We start from the raw sequence: 21484 nt of genomic DNA on the forward strand, positions 1-21484 counted from the left end.
TTTTAAAAGAAAAGTATTTGTTAAAGCCATGGTTACTGTGAGAAATATCTTGTGATATGATTAATTATGTTTATTAATGTCCATCAAATAACAAAATACTAGTGAGTAGCATGAGTGACTTGTCTCGGGTTATTACTATTACTATACTGTACATTGTATTTGTTTATATATATATATATATATATATATATTAGGAAATTGTATTTGTTTACTTAATTAAACAAATTTGACATATTTTTATTTTTAATAGTTATTTTGAAATTTTCTTTAGCTTTATTTAGTTGAATTACTTGAATATTTGGTTCATCTTTTAAAGTAATTTTCTTTTGCATTGTATTTGGTTTGTTTGAAATTTGAAGAATTTGTCTTGTACGTGATAATCAAATTTAAATATGTTCCACAACAATTAAATAAAATTATTTATATGTCATCATATAGAAAAAAAATATGACAGTTTTTCTAAACCTCGAAGTAAAGTTTCTAAGGGTCCGTTTGGTTGGGGGTAATCAGGAAAGGGAATAGGAATTAGCTGGCTCGATTCCCTTTGTTGGTGTTTGTTTAGCACTTTTATTCATTCCCTTTACCCTCTTTATTACCCCAAATCCTTCCAACTCCATTCCCCACCCCCCTAGACTTTCCCATTCTCATTCCCTACCCACCTTCACACCTACCAACACCATCGGAAAACCATCCCAGACCACCGCCGCCCCTGACCACCGCCGAGCCTTCCCCGACCACCGTCGCACCTCCCCCAACCACCGCTGCACCCCTCCCTCGCAAAAACCACCCCTAGCCCCGCAAAATCCTAGCCTCGATCTCCCTCTCCCCCGAAATCGTCGCTTGGCCCTCCTACCACCCTCGAAACCCTAGCCGCTAGGGATGGTTTTTGCGGGGGAGGGGTGGTCGAGGCTCACGCCGCTAGCGGCGACAAAGCGAGGGGATTGAAATATGTTTAGTTTACTAGTGTTTTGGGCTTCTTGGGCATTGATTAAGCTTGGGTCCATCAAATGCCCCTATTTATATTTTAAAATTAATGTAGATATTCCTTCTGTTTTTTAAATACATCAATTTGACTTTTGCATTATTCACATGTCATGTTTGATTTAATTTTTTTTGCTATTATAAAATAAATAAATATTTTTATGTATTACGTAATATATCATTAGATTTGTCACAATGTCTACTTTCATAATATAATTTTGTTACAATTTTACTAATAGACAATTAAAAATATTAATGGTCAAAGTAATGTCTTGACAAATGTGCTGGTCAAACTGATACATTAAAAAAAAAAAAAGGAGTATAATATTTTTGGGATTTTTAATAAACATAAAACTTTAACAAAGTCTAGAGAAAATATTGTAATTACAATTGAGGTTGAAGGCTAAATTGTAAATGTGCTTAGTCAAATCCATGAGAGATGAGAGGCATTGTATGAGCGCTCAGGATTAAAATCAGTTTGAGACTGTTAAGAATTTTGGCAAACTGTAGTGACATAACATTCTCCTCTTATGGGAGTAAGGCTTTGACTGATTGATTGTAGTACATAACATTATATAGATGACTGCTGCTTCTACTTCAGGTCTCCTGTGCTTATCCTCTTAGTAGTCTTAACCATGCCGTGGTTTCATGTTTGAGCAAGGGTGTTGTGCTCAGCAGAAGCATATCCCCTGATGTATTTCAAGGAATCAAGGCCCTGAAGCATGCTTCACATTCAGTTTCACCGGAGGAAGCTATGTTATGTAGCTCGAATTCCAGGTGTAAACTAGAAATGCAAACTACTAAGGTCTATTACCAGATTGTAAACTTGTAATGCAAACTATTAAGCTCGAGTTCCAGGTTGTATTGCAAAGTACTGAGATCGATGTCCAGGTTGTAATACTTAGTGTCGAGCTCGGTTTCCAGGTTGTAATGCAAAGTACTGTATTAAAGGTAAATGAGTAAAGAAGATGGCAATGACCTACCAGCCATAAATTCCATTTACCTCAAAAATGGGGAATAGTGTACATCCATATACAATGATACAGAGATCTAGAATTTATCCTAAGCCTTTGGCTCATTCTTTAGTTTAACCTAACTAATGAAGGTGGTGCAAGAATAGCTTATACAACTGAACTCTAATCCAATAATTTCGTAGTATAAGATCACAAATTGTAGCTCTCTAATCGAATTGTTTTCCTTCAAATGTTTGGCCAGTTTTCCAACTCCTTGGAGCTACATTATATGATTTGAGAATAGCCCCATCACTTGTAGTGACCTCGAATGAAAGAGGCTGCTTTTCCAAATTAGCATTGAGTATCCAGTTCTGTCCCCAATTCCTTGACATCGGAAGCCATCCAGTTTGTGACCCCTTAACTTTTACGGCGGTAACATCACTTGCCCCTGCAACATTGCTGATGAGAACAGACATAAATACTCCAGATGCATCGATGGTAAACCGAATCCCTCCTTCCTTTCTGCATCGGATCCTGCTCATAATCGAAGGACAAACACTTAAACAGGCAGTCGGAAAAAGTAGTTTGCTGCATAGATCTTTCAGAAATTTAAATGTATAACATGGAGAAAAACTGATTTTTTGGTATCTACTGGTTTTAATTAAATGCATCTAATTGCAATTCTCTACATCGAAATATCAAAGTAATTTAATTGTCAAAAAGGGCAAAATTTATTTCTATGTTTGAAGGCAATTGATAATGAATGGGTATGGGACTCCAGTACATGCTGTACATCTGAAGCTATGGAATTGCTAGCTGTTATATGTGAATTAATTTGCTGCAGAGTGAAAAAGATAGACTACATGGAAACACAACAAACTGGTGTGGTTTTGAGGTAAAATACACTCTTAAAGAGGAGTTCTGAAAGAATATAAGCACACCACCAGCAGGTTCCATGCACACATGTAACTCAGTTTGTAACAACATAAAAAGAGACGAGATAACATGGTCATCCAGCTATATTAAGCATGCATGACTCCATATCAAACAGATTAAGAAAACAATACATAGACAGCTAAAGATTTTACCAAAATTGTGAAGTACTTTCATAACCGAAGATGTTATACCGTGTACATTACATAGTTGATAAATTGTTATTTTTTTTCTACTGCATTGATGTCCCAGTAGACGGATAACCAAAAAAAAAAAAAAAGATCTAATGGTCGCTGCTGCCACTCTTAATAATCTTTAGTGGAGTAGTCTGAAAGCAAAAAGGCAATGCTCCTTAAAAGAGTAGTTAATATTGACCATATCTTAGCTTGCAGGTCACTTGGGCTAGCAGGGTGTATCTTGACATTTGGGCAGAACAAATGGAAGCTAGATCATAATGGCCATACATCTTCTAATCAAACCAAGACAATATTAGTCAAATCAAGATCTATAATTCTGAAAGTATGTCTAACTTTAGCATCTACACAGAACACCAGATTACCCTGAATCAAACACTTCCATCACTCCCCTTGGCTTTACAACTCTTCACCAATAATGTTGAAGAGACACGAGCATTCTTCCTCAAAGTTGATAGACAAACAGCCGACAATTGAAGCCTTAAAATCTCAAATATGGGCTCAGGTACATTTTGTACTCGCCAACCATGATCCCCTCAAACATACTCTTCCAAACCCAACTTCTTAATGCCCAATATCTGCATTAGCACCCTCAACAATATAACTGCTCAACTTAATATGAAATGGGCATGGATAGTATATCGCTAAGATTGATTTTCTTAACATGGGCCCAGGCTTTGCTTGCAGGTTATTTGGACTTGCAGGTGTATCTTGGTATTTAGGCACATTTGGACAGAACAAATGCCAGCTAGAACATACTAGCCATACATTTTACTAATCGCTTGATAAATTTTGAACTTAAAGGCAATTTTAGTCCGCCCAAGATTTTTAATTCAGGGGTCTTAAACTCTAAATTTAGCACATTCAGAGAACAACAGATTGTCCTAAATCAAACTTCCATTCGCCAGATTCTTTCCCTCTGCTGTATACCAAAAGTGTTGAAGAAAGAAAAGAGAATTTAGCCTCATAGCTGATAATGTGAGAGAAATTTCATCCTTCCAAGGTTACCTCATTTGTAAGAGTTTTAAATCATCTCCTAGCCACTCCAAGCTCCATTTTAACTTATTTCTTCAAAAATTCGTGAAAGAAGACATAATTATGGAAGTTGTGCTTCCATCAACGATTGGTAAATCCTCCCACGACTACGAGGCTAATACCCTCAATCAATCTTCTCAAAAAATAAAACAACTTATCTACACTTCTGTTAGTTTTACAAGACCTCGTGAAATTAGTTGTTTGGACATTGTTTAGAACTTTTCCTCCTCCCAGTAAAACTATGAAGATAATCCACAAAAGGAGTTCAAGCGTTAGGAAGGGTATCAAATAAGCCACCTAATGAATTTCAATAATAGAATATCATTGGCCATTTGATGGCTAAAATCCATTGCAATGGGTATTTCTCATGAAATTTCCAAGGGAATGCCATTAATAATAGTCTATAAACTCTAAAATTTGAAAATGCATAGCATATGTTACAAAGATCACACTTAGCTCTTACAAACAGGCTATGGAGTACTAAGAGGAGGTGGATCAAATAGAGATTGTCCTTAATACAAGTTTATCTATTTTATCCCCTATAATTAGACAGATAAGTTAAGACATGGTCTTACACTATGTTTGGATAACAATAGTGAAGAGAAAGGGAGGGGAAGGAAAAGGAGGGAAGAGAAAGAGAGGTGAGGGGAGGGAAAGAGTGACCTTCCAAATCTGTCCAACAATGGAGGGATTTTGTTTATGGAAAAGGGAACCTTGCCCTTTATCAAATAAGGGAAATTATATGAATATCCCTCACTTTCCCTCCAAATAATCCTATCCAAACATAGTCTACTCTTTCCGTGTTTTAATAAGTGTTACACTTACCAAATCCGGCCGTGTTTTAATAAGTGTTACACTTCCTTTTTTGGAAAAAAGCCACATTAAAATATTATATCTCTTTCCTTTCATGGTCCCCATCCAAACCTACTACTATTTGTTTTATTATATCTTTCCTCTCACATTCATTACTTTTCAATAAACTATTAACCCCACTATCTTTCTTTTATAATTTTTTAATACTCCAACTACCCCACTTACCTCTTATTTTATTTAAGTCAATTAAATTGCCTAAAACTATATGTAAAAACATGGAGGGAGTATAAGAAAAGCTACTCCAAAGCTTACATGCAGGAAGAATTTAGAATTATTATCAGACTGCATTGAGTGATTTAGGGAATTTTCTAAGATATATTTTCTTAAAACTTCTGTGAACCTTGTATTGAGACCATTAACTCATAAAGTGCCTAAATAGATTACGTGAGCACCAAATCAACTGAATGCAAGGATGTTATCCGACTTATTCCTCTTTGTTTTACTGGATGAACTATTGTACCAAGCATGAACAGAAGAAAGAAGAAAAGTATGAAGAATCATACAGAATTTTGGACCACCGATTTAGGATGAAATGTTATCATATGCTCATAACATTTTAACCCATAATGCTTAATGAGTACTATGACTACAACTCTTCTATGAAGGCTCTGTAAAAGCACCACAATGTGCAATCCATCATATAGTAAATATAGAATACAGGATGAATGTATCTGAATAGAAAGGTAAATTTGTATCAAGCAGTATCAAACTTAGCTCATTGGCTGTGGTACAGCATACTCCATTCATAAGTAAATAGCAGTTGTCCCAATCCCCCACGATTTAGAATTTAAGACAATGTCGGCTCAAAGAGGATATCTCAGTTTCTCGGGAGATCAAATCATGATCTACTCCTATTTTAGGAAATTATAAGCATTTAGGAAATACTACAAAGATCATTATACTCGTATTCCCCTGTCAAGGTTTGTAAGGAGCATGAAATTTTTCACATGCTTAGCATATACAATTAACGATTTTTTAAACTACGAGTGAGCACTAACCTTTTGAAGGCAAAGAAAATTCTTCTCAAATGACAAAATTTAATCTAAAATCTTTGAAGCAAGCTTGTCATTATAGAAGAAGCATCACCCTTCTTCAAGTACGAAAATCTACCTAAACTTTGCAAAATTGACCCGTAGCCAATTCAAATTACCAGAACCACACCCAAATTTACACAAATTCCTGTATTTCACAAGCAATAGGGGGCTAAGAAAAACCAATATGTAAAGAACATAGTCTACAATTAGTCCTTGAAATTGATAATTCGATCAAGGACTAGCTTTGGTATTAATCTCCCTACTTTCTGTACTTCATAATCAGCTAAATTAAGGTAAGCTCAATAGTATCAATTCACAATAAGTTCAAATAAGGAGGTTAAGTGATAGAACATAGCCTAAGAAGTTTCGAACCCAGGTCGAAAAACATGCAACAAACCTACCATCAATTAGCATCTTTATCAAGACAATTACACTATAACACATGCAATTGATGACTGCAACATCTCATAAATTCCCAACAACCATAATCACAAAACCCCCTTTTCAACTGCACCACTTATTTAAAATAATCAAACTTGAGCACCTGAATTAATTCCAATCAAGCTACATCAACTAAACAAAACAAACCCACAAATACCGTCAACTAGCTTAGTTAGTTAAAGTTTTTCATATCCAGTACCTCGGATCAAATCCCGTCTACATTTAAACAACCAAAATACCAAAAGAATAAGCAAATGAAAATAAATATACCCGTATGTCAACTAGCTTAGTTGGTTAAAGTCTCGCGAACTACTCATACCCTAATCCCGTCTACATTTAAACAACCAAAAAACCAAAAGAATAAATATATACCTTCGATATTGAACAGCCATATTGCCAGCTTTCCAAAGAGCGATCTTCTCAAAAGCTTCAATAGGAAGAACAAAATGCTTATTGGGAGGATTGCAGCGACCACCAGCATCAGCAGCAAACCCAAAATTGGGAGCACAAAAATTAGTAGCAGTAACAAGAATAGAAGTACCCGGAATACAATTCCGAAGATCCTCAACACACCTAACTTCAAAACAAGCGCCACAGATCTGACCCTTGTGAAACAAAGCAGTGCTCAACCCAACAGTAGCTTTACCGTAGCCGGCTTTTTCGAGGTTGCCGTAACCACATGCACCACCGACGATGTCGCGGGGGTCTGCCGCGGCGTAGTATGTTGCACTCGCTGACTCCCATTGGGAGAGGAGTGGGGAGGAGGAGGAGGGTGGTGGGTTGTAGTGTGCAATGGAGGGGTGGAGGAGAGAGAGGAGGAGGAGGAGGAGGAGAAGGAGGAGTGATGGAGTGAGTGGGAAGAGGGAGTGTGAATGAAATGGCATTATTATGGACAAGAGAGAGATTTGAGGGGAGTGAGAGAGAAAGGGAAAGGGAGAAGAAATGTTAAAGAAGGATGGTTAGTTGTTTCACTTGTTTGGGTGTTTGTTTGAATGTGTGTTTGTCTTTTTGTAGCTTTTTGAATGAGAAACAAAGTTGAGAGAATGAGAGTGAGTGGTAGATGGTTTCTACTTTAGGAGCACTTTGTATAAAGATCAAAGTTTTGGAATTGATACCTTGTAAATATACTTTATGATTTGGTTGTTTAAATGTAATTTCAACATTTAAAGTTATTAAATTCAGAGAATAACAGTTCAAGGCTTAATAATGGGAGAGAAACAAAGTTCGCTTGAAGTATGGATGCATGTTCACTTGAATACGTAGAAGAAAAATGTACGAAAATCTTGTCTTGAAAGTTCGCGAATTTATGTGTGTCAACCAAACAAGCACTAAGGGTTTGTTCTCTTACGTTGAAATTCAGTTCAGTTCAGTTCAGGTCAGGTTAGTTCAATTCAGTACAGTTCAGCTCCTAATTTCCTTCTCTTATAAAATATTCATTTCAGTTCAGTTCAGTTCAGTTCAGCCGAGTTCAGTCAATGAGAACATGCCCTAAGTATAACTTCACATTTATTAGAGTTAATTTTCACATTCTTTAAAGAACATAAAAACTAAATCTAATGAACATTTCCGTGAACATAAGATAAATAATAGTTGTGATGTTAATTGGTTTTCATAATCTTGGAAATAACTATCACATTCTTTTAAGTAAGGCTTGATATTCAACGGAAATGACCCTTATTGCATACACCTTCACCATTATATTTGGAATGTACAATCCCTCAACTTTGGTATTCGAGTACTTTTAGTCCCCTCAACTTTCTAAGGACCAATTTGCCACACTTTGAAGTTGAGGGACTAAGAGCATCAACAATCAAGAGGATATATATCCTTTTAGCTTGTAATTGCTATAAGGATCTTTTTAATGGGAGGATAATACCCAATTCTTTCCATGGAAAGGAATAGCTCCCTCACCCCACGAGCCAAAATAGGAAGAAATACAGTAAAAAGAGACAAAAAGTAGCGTGAAGCAGAGAAGTCCCAAAATGCAACGATCAAATAGATTTAAAATGATGACACCTATGTTTATTTAAATGGTAGATTTTTTTGTGATTAAAAAATATAAAACGGCTATAATTTATAAATGATAACTTGTTTGAAAAAATAAAAAAACACAGATGATCATAATTTTTTTTTTCCCATAAGCTTATGCATTATGCCTTAACTCATTTTTTTTAAAAGGTATGCATTTAGAGCTTTTCCAATGGTGATAAAATTCGTTACATGAAGAAATAGTTTGGGGAAAATTTTATCCCAATGGTAATTTTTTACCAAAAACTTCATGAACTTTTGTAAAAAAGTTCACACTGTGAACTTATTCACAAAAATATTCACACGGGCCCAGTTTTTGGTATTTTTTTATTGATGGGATCAAAAAAAAATTCCAGAATTTTATTTTTCTTCACAATGCATGCTCTTAATTCATATTATGTGATAAAACCAACCTTTCCCATAAAAAAAAAAAAAAAAGGAAAAAATAGAAAACCAATCTTCTGCTCCTATTGACGAAACTATAAACTCATCCCTTTCATCGTGCTCCCTTCTCCTTAAAGGTAACTTCCCTGCACATTTCTTCACACTCTATTCAATTATGCTCTTAATTTCTCTAAATTTCTTTATCTTTGTGCTTAACTGAACTATCCATTTGCACTTTGGAATTTTGTACAATTGATTTATTCAAAGTATTTTTGATGTTGTGCATTTTTCTTTTAACTTTCCAACACTGCCCAAAATCCAGATTAGAACTGGGTTTTCTTAGTTGTTGATTAGAATTTATGAATGTTTACAACTTCTAATTAAGTAATTTTTTTTTGGCATGAACTTTAATTTGAAGATGTTGCATATGTGTTATGGTGGAAACCCTCTAGAGTTAGCCAAGACTGCAGGCTGCTTAGCTTCCTTTCAACATAATAATTTCACCCTTTTTCCAAAATTTGGATATTCAAATTGGAAATGTTTAAAACCCAGAAATTATAAGACTCAAAATTGGGATTTTAGAATCTTGTTCTTGGAGAAAGGGTGTAAGAAACAGCTGATAACCCGAAATTCGGAGAGCGAATTCGAGGTGTTGGATGATGAGGAGGAGCTTGATGGACCTCAGAAGAGATTTAGGGAAAGAGGAGAAGAGAAAGACTATGACCGGGACCCGGAATTTGCTGAAATTCTTGGTAACTGCCTTGATGATCCGGATACTGCTCAGTCCAAAGTAAGATTGAAATTCCTATGATTCTATGAAGTTCATGGTTATATCTTGTAGTGTATTTCAATATGTATACTTTATTTGGTGAATTTAGTTGATTAATTACTGTTACATTGAGTGATGGATGAGAAGTAGTGTCATGGTTTTTTTTTAATTTTTTTTTTTAATTTTTTTTTTTAATGTGATTTCGAGCTCTTAGTGGTATGAATGATGTTTCAGATGGAGGAAAGGTTGAGGAAAAAAAAGAACAAGATATTGCAAGTTAAAACTGGTTCTGGCTCACCCATGAAAGTTACATTCAACAAGTAAGTTTGGGCTATCGTCTTTGAAATTATATTCACAGCTTCTTTATAGTGACCGTTTGTTGATTATGTTTCAAGTTTTGTTTAATCACAGACTTGTAGTTAAGTAAGGGGAGTTTCTAATGTGTAATTTGTGCAAATTCATTGCACACTATGGCAATATTGTATTTGAGTTGCAAGTCCAAACTTCTAGTCTGCTTAGTCCGTCGTAGTCCAAAATCTGTTGGCTTTTACTTAACCTGGGTTACTTGTAACGGACAATATTGAATAACTTTTGAGTTAGCTTGTATTTAACATGGATTGGATGATTATCCGTTAAGTGGTAACATGTTAGTTTCTTGTGCTGTTAGTCCCATTTTGCTTTTGATTTTCTTGGTAAAGCTAACAGTCTAATGTCTCAAACAGCAATCAAACTTCTTTACATACCTGTAATATTCTTTGCAGTGCTGTTTTGTTTTGTGTAACCCTGAATTAAGTCTGTTTATTCATTTTAATCTTTTTGGTGGTTGGCAGATTTGATTTCACAAATTCATATATATGGTTTGAATTTTACAATTCTCCACTACAAAAAGACGTTTCTTTGATTTGCGATGTAAGTCACTGTTCTTCAAAAGACAGGGTATATGATGCTAAATGAATCTAGTTTAATGGAAGTAGTTTCATATAAATATATAATTATGTTTGCTTATAGGTTATTCGGTCGTGGCACATCATTGGACGTCTTGGTGGTTGCAATTCACTGAATATGCAGGTAATGCTTTTCTTCAGGAGCATGATATTTAGTGTGATGTTGGAGATATGTACTCTTGCCAAAAGTTGATGGTACTTCTGCAATTTCTTAGTTCAATTGTTCTTGGGTGCAGCATTGATGTATATACAAACTAGCTTTGTTTATTATTTAGTTGCATGAATTATCAAATATTCATGCTCCTGATGATTCTATGAATTCTTTGGTTCATGAACATCCTAATAACAAAGTTTTGTTTCGTGCATTAGAAAGGCCACCTCTCTTTTTAGTTTTTATCAACTTAATGCAACTACTAGATACATAGAGAGGAAAAATTATGCCCTTGAAATTTACTTGTAAGTAGGTTACAATTACAGTACTTTCTAATTCAAAAGCTTTCTGTCTCTGATGCAGTTATCACAATCTCCATTAGACAAAAGACTAAGTTATGACGCTATCCAAGGAGCGAATGTTGATCCGACCACCTTTTATAATATAGGGGATCTTGAGATTCAAGACAATGTGGCACGAATATGGTACGGAGTTTAATTCAAATTGAAAGTGATTATGCTTGAGCTTGAATCTTCTTTACGTGTAACAGACTGCAAGGTTCTATAGAATTTGTGGTGTAATTACTTATTTTTTCTTAATATGCTGCCAGGGTTGATATTGGGACAAGTGAATCGCTGCTTCTGGATGTTCTATTGAATGCATTGACACAGATAAGCTCTGAGTAAGGCTTTATACCTTCCCCAGTTCCCCATCTATCTTATTGTTAAAGTCTCAGTCATATCATGGACCTTGTTAATGTATACGTGAGGGATTAGATGAATTTATTTATCAAATTATGTAATCTTATTACTGCAAAATGAAAATCTGATGATGGAAGTGGAATATATAGGATACTTCGTATATATAATGGAAAGGAGTCTAGAGGTTATATGTACATATGTAGTATTGCTATTTTTTTTCTGACAACTTAAAGCCTATGTTTGGCTCTTCAGCTTGTCTTCCTACCCATGTCTAACAATCAACATTCTGACAAGGGTAATGATTCTTATACAACACTTCATGCCCACTCTTACACTTCAATTTTCTTGAACTTCATAATCGTAGAAAAAAAATGTAAAAATAGAATGAAGATAAGAATAAGTGCGATACGTGTTCACAAATCACAAGTAGGTTTCATATAAGTGTTTCAACAAAAATTAAAAATCAAGTCAGCTTAAGATGTGTGCATGTATCTGTATGCTTTAACTCACACAAAGTCTTCTAAACATGAACATGTACTGTATATGTTGTGTGACTCTTGTCCTTGCAACCATGTCCAATTCTAGCTGATAGTGTATCGTGTCTGATTTTTACATTCTTGTGTAACAACCATTTTGATATTTACCTACACCTAATACTCAAACCAGTGTCTGAGTAACATAGCTTGAAGGAATTGCACTACATTGTGCATCACCTACTCTCCTTAATATATACTAGAGGATTTATATAAACTGTTAGATTAACTCTTGTGCTTGGTGTTCCATATGGGAAGTTTTGTTGGCATAAAACAAGTTGTCTTTGGTGGATCTGAATTCGAGAATTGGAAGGAAAGCTTGACCGTAGAAGATCCTGGTTATAGTGTGCACAAGATATGACAAGCCTATCTTGGAGGAGCGTATGGTAACAGTTTGTTATGATGTATGAAGGTATGCCTGTACAAGTCATTTATCGAGATATTTCTGAAAAGCCAAAGCAAATGTCACCTTGTATTTGGAGGCCTTGCCAATATTGGAGTGGATATTTCCATGACACCAGACACCACTTCAAGCATGCTGTGACATTGTGGATCGAAGTAGAATGAGAAGCTTATATGTCATTCAACACGCTTTCTACAATGATGAAGCATTGTACATCAGAGACTGACGTTATGCAGAATTTTAAGTTTCTTTTTGCATAAAGTTGATTGTAGTATCATCCAAGATGTGAAATGAATAGTGTCTAATGGTTTTTTTAGGATGCCCTACAGCAGAAATTTCATATGTGAGATTGACAAGCCACATAAATATCAAGAAGTAACAAAATCAATTTTGCAATATTCCTCCCTTTCTTATTGATATTTTTATTTATGTATAAGAAACCACACTTTGAGTTTGTGCAAGGTCTTGTAAAATTCTCTACCATGTGTAGTTTCAAAATAATACAAGTTAACTTAAATAAATTTAAATATATGTTATTAGTGATATTGATGTTTGAAGATGTGTATTGAAAAGTCTATAAAATAGCAACTAAGAACAACATCAAACAGAAGATGTATGTGAATAAATTACTGCGCTTTATAGTGCAGCTCCTTATTTTTTTTTTTTTTTTTTAAAGGTGAATCAAATTTATTCTAATCCTAAACAACAATAACTCTGTAAGTAGCTATGATCCAAAAAGGTTGGGTTTCACCATAAGATACTCATTTGTAGAATGATGTGATAGTTTAGTTTTAAGCTCAAAGAACTCTAATCATTGTGGTATAAATGAGCACCAAATGAGCTTACTTTAAGCAACTTGAAATTTGATCACTTCTAAGTTGACTAGTTTATTTCTAGGTCCAACAAACAATCCGCCAAAATTTCACAAAGTAAATGAAGACTAAGAATTACATGTGATTCTCTATCCCAAAACTCCCAAATAGCCCTAGGTGGACTAGAGGTGTCAAAAACACACCCGACCCAACTCAATTCGAAACCGGTCTTAAAAATATTCGATTCAGATTTAGATTCGCGTGGACATAACAATTTAGTACGACTTAACTTTAAAAATTGACCCGATCCGATCATTCGAATTGACACCCCTAGGATGGACAATCGAGTGAGGCAACAATGAGCAATGTTACCTTGTCATACTTTCATTCAAACTTTAGCAAATTACAAGCTTTGTCAATATTAAAATCGACTATTTCACCAAATGCCACTGAGTACTTTAAAAATTCACCAAATGCCATCGGACTTTTCAAAATTCACCAAATGCCACTCAGTTTTTAAAAATTCACCGAGTGCCATTAATGACCAACGACCGTTAACTCCGTTAGTCATTAGGGGTTAATGATGACACATGTCATGATATAATTAGTCCATTTATCTTAATTGATAAAAAAAAAAACAGAAATTTTTTTAAAAAAAACAGAAAATTAAAAAAAAAAACCCAAAATTTTCCCAGCCACCCCCACCACCGCGAAACCCTAGCCCCTCCCCTTATCTCACCGGAAAACGCCCGACCACCACCTTAACCACCGAAAATCGGCCGACCGGCCATTTAGCGCCCCACCTGACCCACCCTCGACCCCAAAAACCACCCACACAAACTACCCCAACCCTATAAAACCACAAACACGAGCATCAGCCACCCCAAAAACAACCCACACAGCCGCCCCGACCCCAAAAACCACCAATAAATGCCGGAGTTGGTCAAATCTACCCACTGAAATAGTTCAATCAATCGCTCAATTACTTTTTAAAACCAAGGATTTGCAGAATTCCAAATTGGTGTGCAAGAATTGGCGGCGCTCAACCTTAATCTCCGCCTTCTTACCTCACACCACAGTTCCCGATGTCCTAGAAAAGGTAATCTCCTCCTCCATTTTACTCCTTCGCCCTCATTATTTCCCTCGTTTAACCCCTTTAATAGTTCACGCTGTTGAACCCATCAAAGGGGTAATCAAATTGTTCAACCCTTTCACTCGAACTCTGCTGATGCTCGTGGCAGTTTGTGTGGGTGGTTTTTGGGGTCGACGGTGGGTCAGGTGGGGCAGAATTGCCAGTTGCGACGGCGGCTCCGGTGAAAGGGGAGGCATTTGGATCATGTTGGATGACGGGGATGTTAGGGATAATGTCGAGGTTGCCTTCAAAATCTGACCCACCGTGGTTCTGCCCCGACCCTATATAACAAAATTTGGGATTTTTTTAAAAAATATTTCTATTTTTTTTTTTTTTATGAATTAAGATAAAAGGACCAATTATATCATGACATGTGTCATGATTAACCCTTAATGACTAACAGAGTTAACGACCGTTGGTCATTAATGGCACTCGGTGAATTTTTAAAAAACTGGGTGGCATTTGGTGAATTTTGAAAAGTCCGATGACATTTGGTGAATTTTTAAAGTAATCGGTGGCATTTGGTGAAATAGCCGTTTTAAAATTTTAAATCTCAATTTAATATAAAAACTTTATTTCGAAAATTAGAACTTAATTTTATGTTACAAATATGTTTGTGCTACATTTCTAATTTCTCAACTATGTTACAAACTTACGACTATGTTTGTAAAAATTTGAGCACGAACTTATTGAGCCAAGTTTTGTTGGTTCATACGTCTCATAAATTTCGAGCCTAACTCGAACCATACACGAACTAGCTATGCTCATTAACACCCCCGATATTAACCCGTAGTTGTAAGGTTCCTAATTCCCTGTTTTAAAAGCCTTCTCTCTCTCATACGCTGAAGCGTACTCTGAGTTCTCTTCTTCATTGAAGTGGCTTCTGAGCTTTCTCTCCTCCATTAAAGCAGCTCCTAAGGTAAGACGATGATTTTTTAATTTATTTTTCATCATTGTATACCAATTTCAGCTTGGTCTAATTGCTTTATGGGTTAACAATTATGGCATTAGTTGTTTATTTGGGGCGAATTAGGGTTAACAGGCTTTGATTGTTAATCGGTGTTCACTTAATGTTTGCTTGTTCAATGTCTTAGTAATTGTTAGATTATTAATTAGTCAATTTAGGGTTCTTCTAACTTGGATTTTTGAACTAATTGTTAATATTGTTATAAGTAATCTAGTTCTGAATGATTATAACCAGCGATTTACATTGATACTGATACTATTAAGCGAGAGAACTTTTAGTAAATTTTTGAGCCTTATTTGATAAGACGAGTCGAATTTGGTTCCTAATCCTTCAATGTTAGGATCAAACTATGAAATTGTGACCTTAGAAATGGAATATTGATGAAATGGTCGTGAATCCTTGATTTTGAGGGATTGGGTCAATGTGATTATTTAGGGCATGTTTGTTATTGATGATTTGTAGGTCGTGTCATGTTCGATTACCATTTACAAGTTTACATCTTCTTGATAATTTAGAATGCTTGACTGCAGAATACAATGAATCAAAACTCGAGCATTTTAAATGAACGATTTCCATATTAGTGTTTGATCTTGATACATTCGAAGTATCATGAATTCATGATAAAGAATAGCTGCACTGTAATTTGGCTATCATCTATGTGCTTTCTTTTGAGAGAGATGTACACTGAATTTAGGGATCAAGATGCTTTGAAGAAATGAATTTGACTAGATGGAACTCCGATTATCATTTATATCTGCTGATCTTATTCCTGTCGTGTTAACTGTTAATGATAACTTCTTCAGGAATAAATTCTGTTCTTCTGACAGTGGTAGCTGCCTTTTCTAAAAACAGGCTTGTTCATTCGGTATAATTGTGCTAGAAAGGAGGGGAGCGAGAAGATAATTAACACCAAGAAGGAAAGAAAAAGAAATGGGCTCAGAAGGACTTCATGCTGTGAAAGTTTGTAGGCAACTTCTCAAATCTGTGAAGAAGCACATTGGACAGGAAGACTACAAAAGGCACTTTAGTGATTATATGATGGAAGAGTTTAAGAAGAACCGTCAATTGTCTGATCCATCATCTATACAGAATAAATTGAAGCTGGCAAATGATTATACTTTCTTGCTTGATAGTGTCCATCATCACAAGGTATACAATTCTAGAGCTTTGCATTATGCGAAGTCGAATTTCATTTATAAACAATTAGACATTCATAGAAGAAACCATCACTTGTTTCTTCTGTGTTAGTTTGTAGTATATCTTTATACCTGTGGATATTCTTCTCTCTTCTCTATATCGTGGGTTGTTTTTGTTTTTGTTTCTTCCGTGTTAGTTTGTAGTATATCTTTATACCTGTGAATATTCTTCTCTCTTCTCTATATCGTGGGTTGTTTTTGTTTTGCTGGTTCCTTAAAATCTTAGTTAGAGGGTTGGGTTTTTATATCAGGTAACCTGCATACAAATTGAGTAGACCATTCCATCTAGACAAATGTTGGGGGGGGGGGGGTGGTTAATGACTTCGGAGCCCAGTAAATTGTTCTTTCTGAATAATGCGTAGTTAAAAGAATGCATAAATGAACTGTTGTCCTGATTCAATGTTGCTATGGTATGGGGGAAAGGAAGTGATATCTACAGACTGATTTGATGTTAGATGACTGATTGAAGAACAGTATCTACGAAGTTTGTGACATCGGTTATGCATCTCATCTGAAATCTTATTAATATTGGTGAATATGTTCAGCTCATATTGTTCTAGGACCTATGACTGCTTATGTCCCTTTACACATTATCCATACTGTATAAATTATTGCTTTTTTTTTTCCCTCTTTTTTGCTTCTCTGCTACAAAATCTACACCAATTGGTGCACTGATCTTCTAATTTTATCATGATCTTCTCGTTTTTGTTTTAGGAGCTCCTATTCTCCTACAACATTGCTGTGGACAGATCAGATGAGATGAAAAGGATACTCGGAAAATCAGCTGCCAGTGTAGGGCTTCAGCTTCCTGAGGTTTATCAGTCTTGACACTTGCATATATTATGCACCCTTTCCATTCATTTTTCACTGTCTTCATAATAAGCAGACTAGTACACTGTACACCTATTGAACCTAGAGCAATGTTTACAAGCTGAATACTGGCTTAGCTGTTTGACTGTGGCTCATGTCCGTTTTCAACCACTTGAACTGAACCCTTGTTTGAGGGTAGTGGTAATGTAATTGTACTAAACAATGTATGAGGGAAGCTATGCTTGAGCAAAGTTAGTCAAAGCAGTTTTATTGAAATTAATCGCTTTTGAAGTTTCGTATTTAACTCTATAATATTCAGTACCAAATATGAGTCACGTTGTACAAGAAGTCAGAACAGAACGGTTAGATTTTGATGATCTGTACTAGTGACTGAAATTAGTCTGATAGTCCTCTGGAGGCTATTTGGCTTCTTTCAGTGATGAAGGGATTCACTGGTTCGAGAACTTGTTTGAACTTATCAAACTTAATATTCTACCGTGAATAGTCGAATAGATATTGGATAGCCCCTATCCAAGGCATTACAAATATGATCTGTACAAAAATTGAGTATTTGAGTCAAAAGTATATCTATTCAAATAAATCTCTGCTTAATGCAACCTGTAAAGTGTAAACACATGAGACAATGATCGTCTTGCTTGTCTATTAGTAATTTCTATGTTGGTAATTCTGAGCCATTGCATTAGTCATTTAGTTGAAAAATGATTGAGAACAGCTGTGTTGGTGCTGATTCCACATCACCAAAAAGAGCAAAAAAGGTGCAGCTGTTTAAAAAACCTGTCTAGTGAACCTCTCCTGGCGCACAAATGACTGAAGAAGGGAATTCCCAATGGGATTCTACTCCTTCAGCAGAAGCATAACCTGTACGCTCTACTCTGTGAAACGACAATAAGTGTTCACATTCTGAGCCAAATACGATGTAAACGCGGAATGGATCAACTGAATTTCAGAGTAAAGTTTTATTACAGCTCTGAAAATTCATCGGTCAATTCATGATGAGTATGAAGGACTATTAGCATAACTTCACCCAATGGAAGTTAACTGCACTTCGTCCTTCATATATATATATATATATATTCGTATAAGACTTGGTCCCAAAAGGATTCGGTATTACTACATACCAAACCTTTTATTTTAGTTAGAATAAGGCGATTGTTCATTTTTTAAGTCACTTATTCCTCACCCTCTTTCTTCTTGGAGAGACAAAAAATAAATGCTGGTAAAAATAATTCACATAGCATTTGAAGAGAGTTAAGGTATTAGTGTATTGACAATCTTAAAATCTGCTCATTCACTGCATTATGCAAATTGACACGTTTGATTTCAGCTGCAACATTAGTTTACCTGCTAGCTGTCTAGAGTTAGCAGCTTTTGATATCATGCCTGTGATTGAGAAGCTATTTGAATAAAAGAACCACGGAAGTTAAACTTATCCCATCTGTAAGAAAAATACAAGAAAGCGTATTCTGCCCAAACATCAACTCAGAGGTCTATGGTTCAGGAGCTTTGCTAATATGTAACGACTTCAGAACTGCTTCCCATACAGTAGGAGAAAGAGCTACGTAGCAACATTACCAGAAACATCACATTTGAAAAAGAGATGATCACGCGTTTTCAACTCTTTCGCACACAAAATAATTGTATTCCAGGCTGAGCACAAGAAAAACCAATTTTCAGCATGTTATCACAGGTTGTTAATCTGCCAAGAATGGCTAACCAGGTGATAAACGAACATTTTGGTGGTGCAGGATTGTTACACATCAATTTCTTCCACCCAACCTTCACTGTATCACCTCTAAGCACACAAAAAGAAACAAGAAAGGGAAAAGGAAAAGGAGAAATGGACTTATGTTTTCCTTCCACATCCTTTCAACTCCGGAAATATTTGAAAGGGAAGGGTATACGATACCCCAATCATCTGGCCTTCACTTTGCCATTTCAGATCCAAACAATTAGAATTGAATCCATTACTTTCCCTACCTTTTCTTACTAAGAAATCCATTCATCCAAGCACACTGTAAAAGGATCTTTAAAAAAAATTCTTTTTAAGACTAACAGAGAAAAGAAGGCTTCTGAAAGAATTATATTAGTGTGCTTGGATAGTTCATGCTTTTGAATATCAGATGAAAGAAGACATATTCAACCTTGAGGGCCTGCAATTATGTCTGGGGCATGCTTGGATTGGGGGAGATGTATTACTAGGGTAATAAAAGTCAAACTAAGAAAAATGAATGTGAAAATAGGGAAGAAGGAGATAGTGATGGTGTGATTGTAAGAAAAGTTATATAGTGATGGTATCGTGTGAGGTGAAGAAAGAGGAATCAATACCCTCATTTTGGGGGGTAATAGTTACACTAGGGGGAGGGTGGGTAACTATTACCCTCATTATGAGAGTAATAATTCCTCCATCTCTCTCTTTTCCTCATGGCACAACTACCTTATTCCATTTGTGAGCACCATGTCTTTTACAACACCACCTCTAATTATATGTTTTTTCAAGTTTGACTTTTATTACCCCTTAATGTATCATCCCCTATCCAAGCATGCCCAAAAGTCTCTGATGTAACAGTCACTGTTTTAAACTACCATCACCATCAAGAGAAAGACAAAAATTTCACACAATTAAATTTACCCTCATCGAAAGCTATCATCAACATCCTCATTGGTACTCAGCATAGCAATAAAAGTGCAATATGAGGATAGAGGTCTACAGAATCATATTGCTATTGATCACCAAGGTCAAGCTTCCAAGCAAAGCTGCTTTAGCAAAGACATTCAAAGATGCAATTCAACATGCCATTAGTAGGCCTCTTTCAGCAAAACATTTCCAGTAAGAGGGTTCCTTTTTTTTTTTTTTTTTTTGAAGAAGGGTTCCTGGAACTTGACCATATGTATTATCTTTTTCAAACTAAATTATACAGTACATTTCATATTGTAAATAACATACACATGAAAATCTAAAATGTATGTTTATCCAACAACAAAGGAGTTTTTAGAAGATGCAGAATCAAGTTTAAGGTCTGCCCCTCTGGCCTGGTATAGGCAAAAAACCAACAACAATTAACACCATACCATAAACAAGGTAGGCAGTATCTTTATACTCTTTTTCAGCAACTCATTAAAACGGGGTCACTAATATTTTGGCTCTGATCAAGAAATTGGCCAATAGGTCAGTCTCATTTGCCTTTATTTTGATTGAAAAAAACATATGTCAAGTTCAGCAATAACACAACTCATGATAAGTTTAAATCTGGTTTTTCTGGAATATGTTCATAGACATTTCTGTTAAAACAAAAGAGAAAAAATAGTTATCCATTGCAACGATAGAATACTAGCTACGTATGTGATGTTCTGTTTATATGTCAAGAGGCAAGATACGTGGATGAACATTTACGATAAATATACAAGGACAAATACTATGCAAAATATCCCAAGCTCAGGAGGTCCTCCACAAATAATCATAAAATTTCGTAATTCACATTAGGGATGCATAAAAAATTACACACAGTAAAAAAAAAATTCCACTCTCCTCCTAGGCAATGCTCCTCCTCCTAACCCTTGTAGATTTCATTCATGAAGGAAGGTGTCCTTCACCATCTGTTGTATGTATATTTGCCCTTATTAACCATATTTAGGACAGGACCAAATACATAAAGTAAGGAGAGATTCAATTTTTGATTGAAGGTTTGAGAATTAATTACATCTACAACTTGTCATAAATGTGGGAAATGAATGTGACATTAGAGCAAAAATTAGGGTGTCACAAACTGCATGACTTCCAATTAGATACCAAGGGCTATACTTTTACTGCTAACTTATAGAATTAGCCCAATTTATCTGTCATTACTAGTACACTAGTCATGGAGTTACTCTTAACATCATTCGTTGACATGTTGCTCTAGATCATTGAAACTTTGTTCTAACTTTTGGATGTGCAGGAAATAGTGGAAATTCAGATTGGAAGTAAATGATTAATCATCCTATGCTAATTGAAAGAAAGACAAAAACAATTCTCTCTGCACTTGAATTCCAGTAGAAAATATTAGAACATTCTACAGATGCATCATGTGGATGCACTGTCACACAATTCTGAGTCAATGGAGCTCTTGATTACCAAATTTCTAGTATAATCATATAATTTCAGTGTACTCAACAACCGTTTCATGAAATATCTAACATTTTAATGACATGC

At 35.4% G+C, this 21484-nt stretch overlaps 3 protein-coding genes across 3 annotated transcripts; 2 read left to right on the top strand and 1 right to left on the bottom strand.

Annotated features, from left to right (window-relative positions):
* Positions 1-1939: 1939 nt before the first annotated feature.
* Positions 1940-7649, bottom strand: LOC110708261 (expansin-A13-like). The gene is made up of 2 exons (XM_021886355.1): positions 6817-7649; positions 1940-2468 (listed from the first exon to the last, which is right to left on the bottom strand). The coding sequence occupies exons 1-2, from the start codon at positions 7326-7328 to the stop codon at positions 2162-2164; spliced, it is 819 nt and encodes a 272-aa protein (XP_021742047.1). The 5' UTR covers positions 7329-7649; the 3' UTR covers positions 1940-2161.
* Positions 7650-8655: 1006 nt separating this feature from the next.
* On the top strand, positions 8656-12753 carry LOC110708262. The gene is made up of 8 exons (XM_021886356.1): positions 8656-8993; positions 9275-9646; positions 9860-9945; positions 10456-10534; positions 10634-10693; positions 11084-11205; positions 11331-11402; positions 12213-12753. Exons 2-8 carry the CDS (start codon positions 9275-9277, stop codon positions 12313-12315), a joined length of 894 nt encoding a protein of 297 aa, XP_021742048.1. The 5' UTR covers positions 8656-8993; the 3' UTR covers positions 12316-12753.
* Positions 12754-15070: 2317 nt separating this feature from the next.
* Positions 15071-17554, top strand: LOC110708263. The gene is made up of 3 exons (XM_021886357.1): positions 15071-15220; positions 16121-16417; positions 17179-17554. Exons 2-3 carry the CDS (start codon positions 16199-16201, stop codon positions 17290-17292), a joined length of 333 nt encoding a protein of 110 aa, XP_021742049.1. The 5' UTR covers positions 15071-15220; positions 16121-16198; the 3' UTR covers positions 17293-17554.
* Positions 17555-21484: the final 3930 nt, after the last annotated feature.

This window comes from Chenopodium quinoa, unplaced genomic scaffold (genome assembly GCF_001683475.1).
Source record: "Chenopodium quinoa cultivar QQ74 unplaced genomic scaffold, ASM168347v1, whole genome shotgun sequence".
Classification (NCBI taxonomy): domain Eukaryota; kingdom Viridiplantae; phylum Streptophyta; class Magnoliopsida; order Caryophyllales; family Amaranthaceae; genus Chenopodium; species Chenopodium quinoa.

Excerpts from the sequence above, each read along its gene's own strand:
- LOC110708263 (XM_021886357.1), top strand. The coding sequence starts at position 16,199 with ATGGGCTCAGAAGGACTTCATGCTGTGAAAGTTTGTAGGCAACTTCTC. Across the intron at positions 16,418-17,178 it reads ATAGTGTCCATCATCACAAG|GAGCTCCTATTCTCCTACAA; the intron begins GTATACAATTCT and ends TTTTTGTTTTAG.
- LOC110708261 (XM_021886355.1), bottom strand. The coding sequence starts at position 7,328 with ATGCCATTTCATTCACACTCCCTCTTCCCACTCACTCCATCACTCCTC. Across the intron at positions 2,469-6,816 it reads ATGGCTGTTCAATATCGAAG|GATCCGATGCAGAAAGGAAG; the intron begins GTATATATTTAT and ends GATTATGAGCAG.
- LOC110708262 (XM_021886356.1), top strand. The coding sequence starts at position 9,275 with ATGTTGCATATGTGTTATGGTGGAAACCCTCTAGAGTTAGCCAAGACT. Across the intron at positions 9,946-10,455 it reads ATGAAAGTTACATTCAACAA|ATTTGATTTCACAAATTCAT; the intron begins GTAAGTTTGGGC and ends GGTGGTTGGCAG. Across the intron at positions 11,206-11,330 it reads GACAATGTGGCACGAATATG|GGTTGATATTGGGACAAGTG; the intron begins GTACGGAGTTTA and ends ATATGCTGCCAG.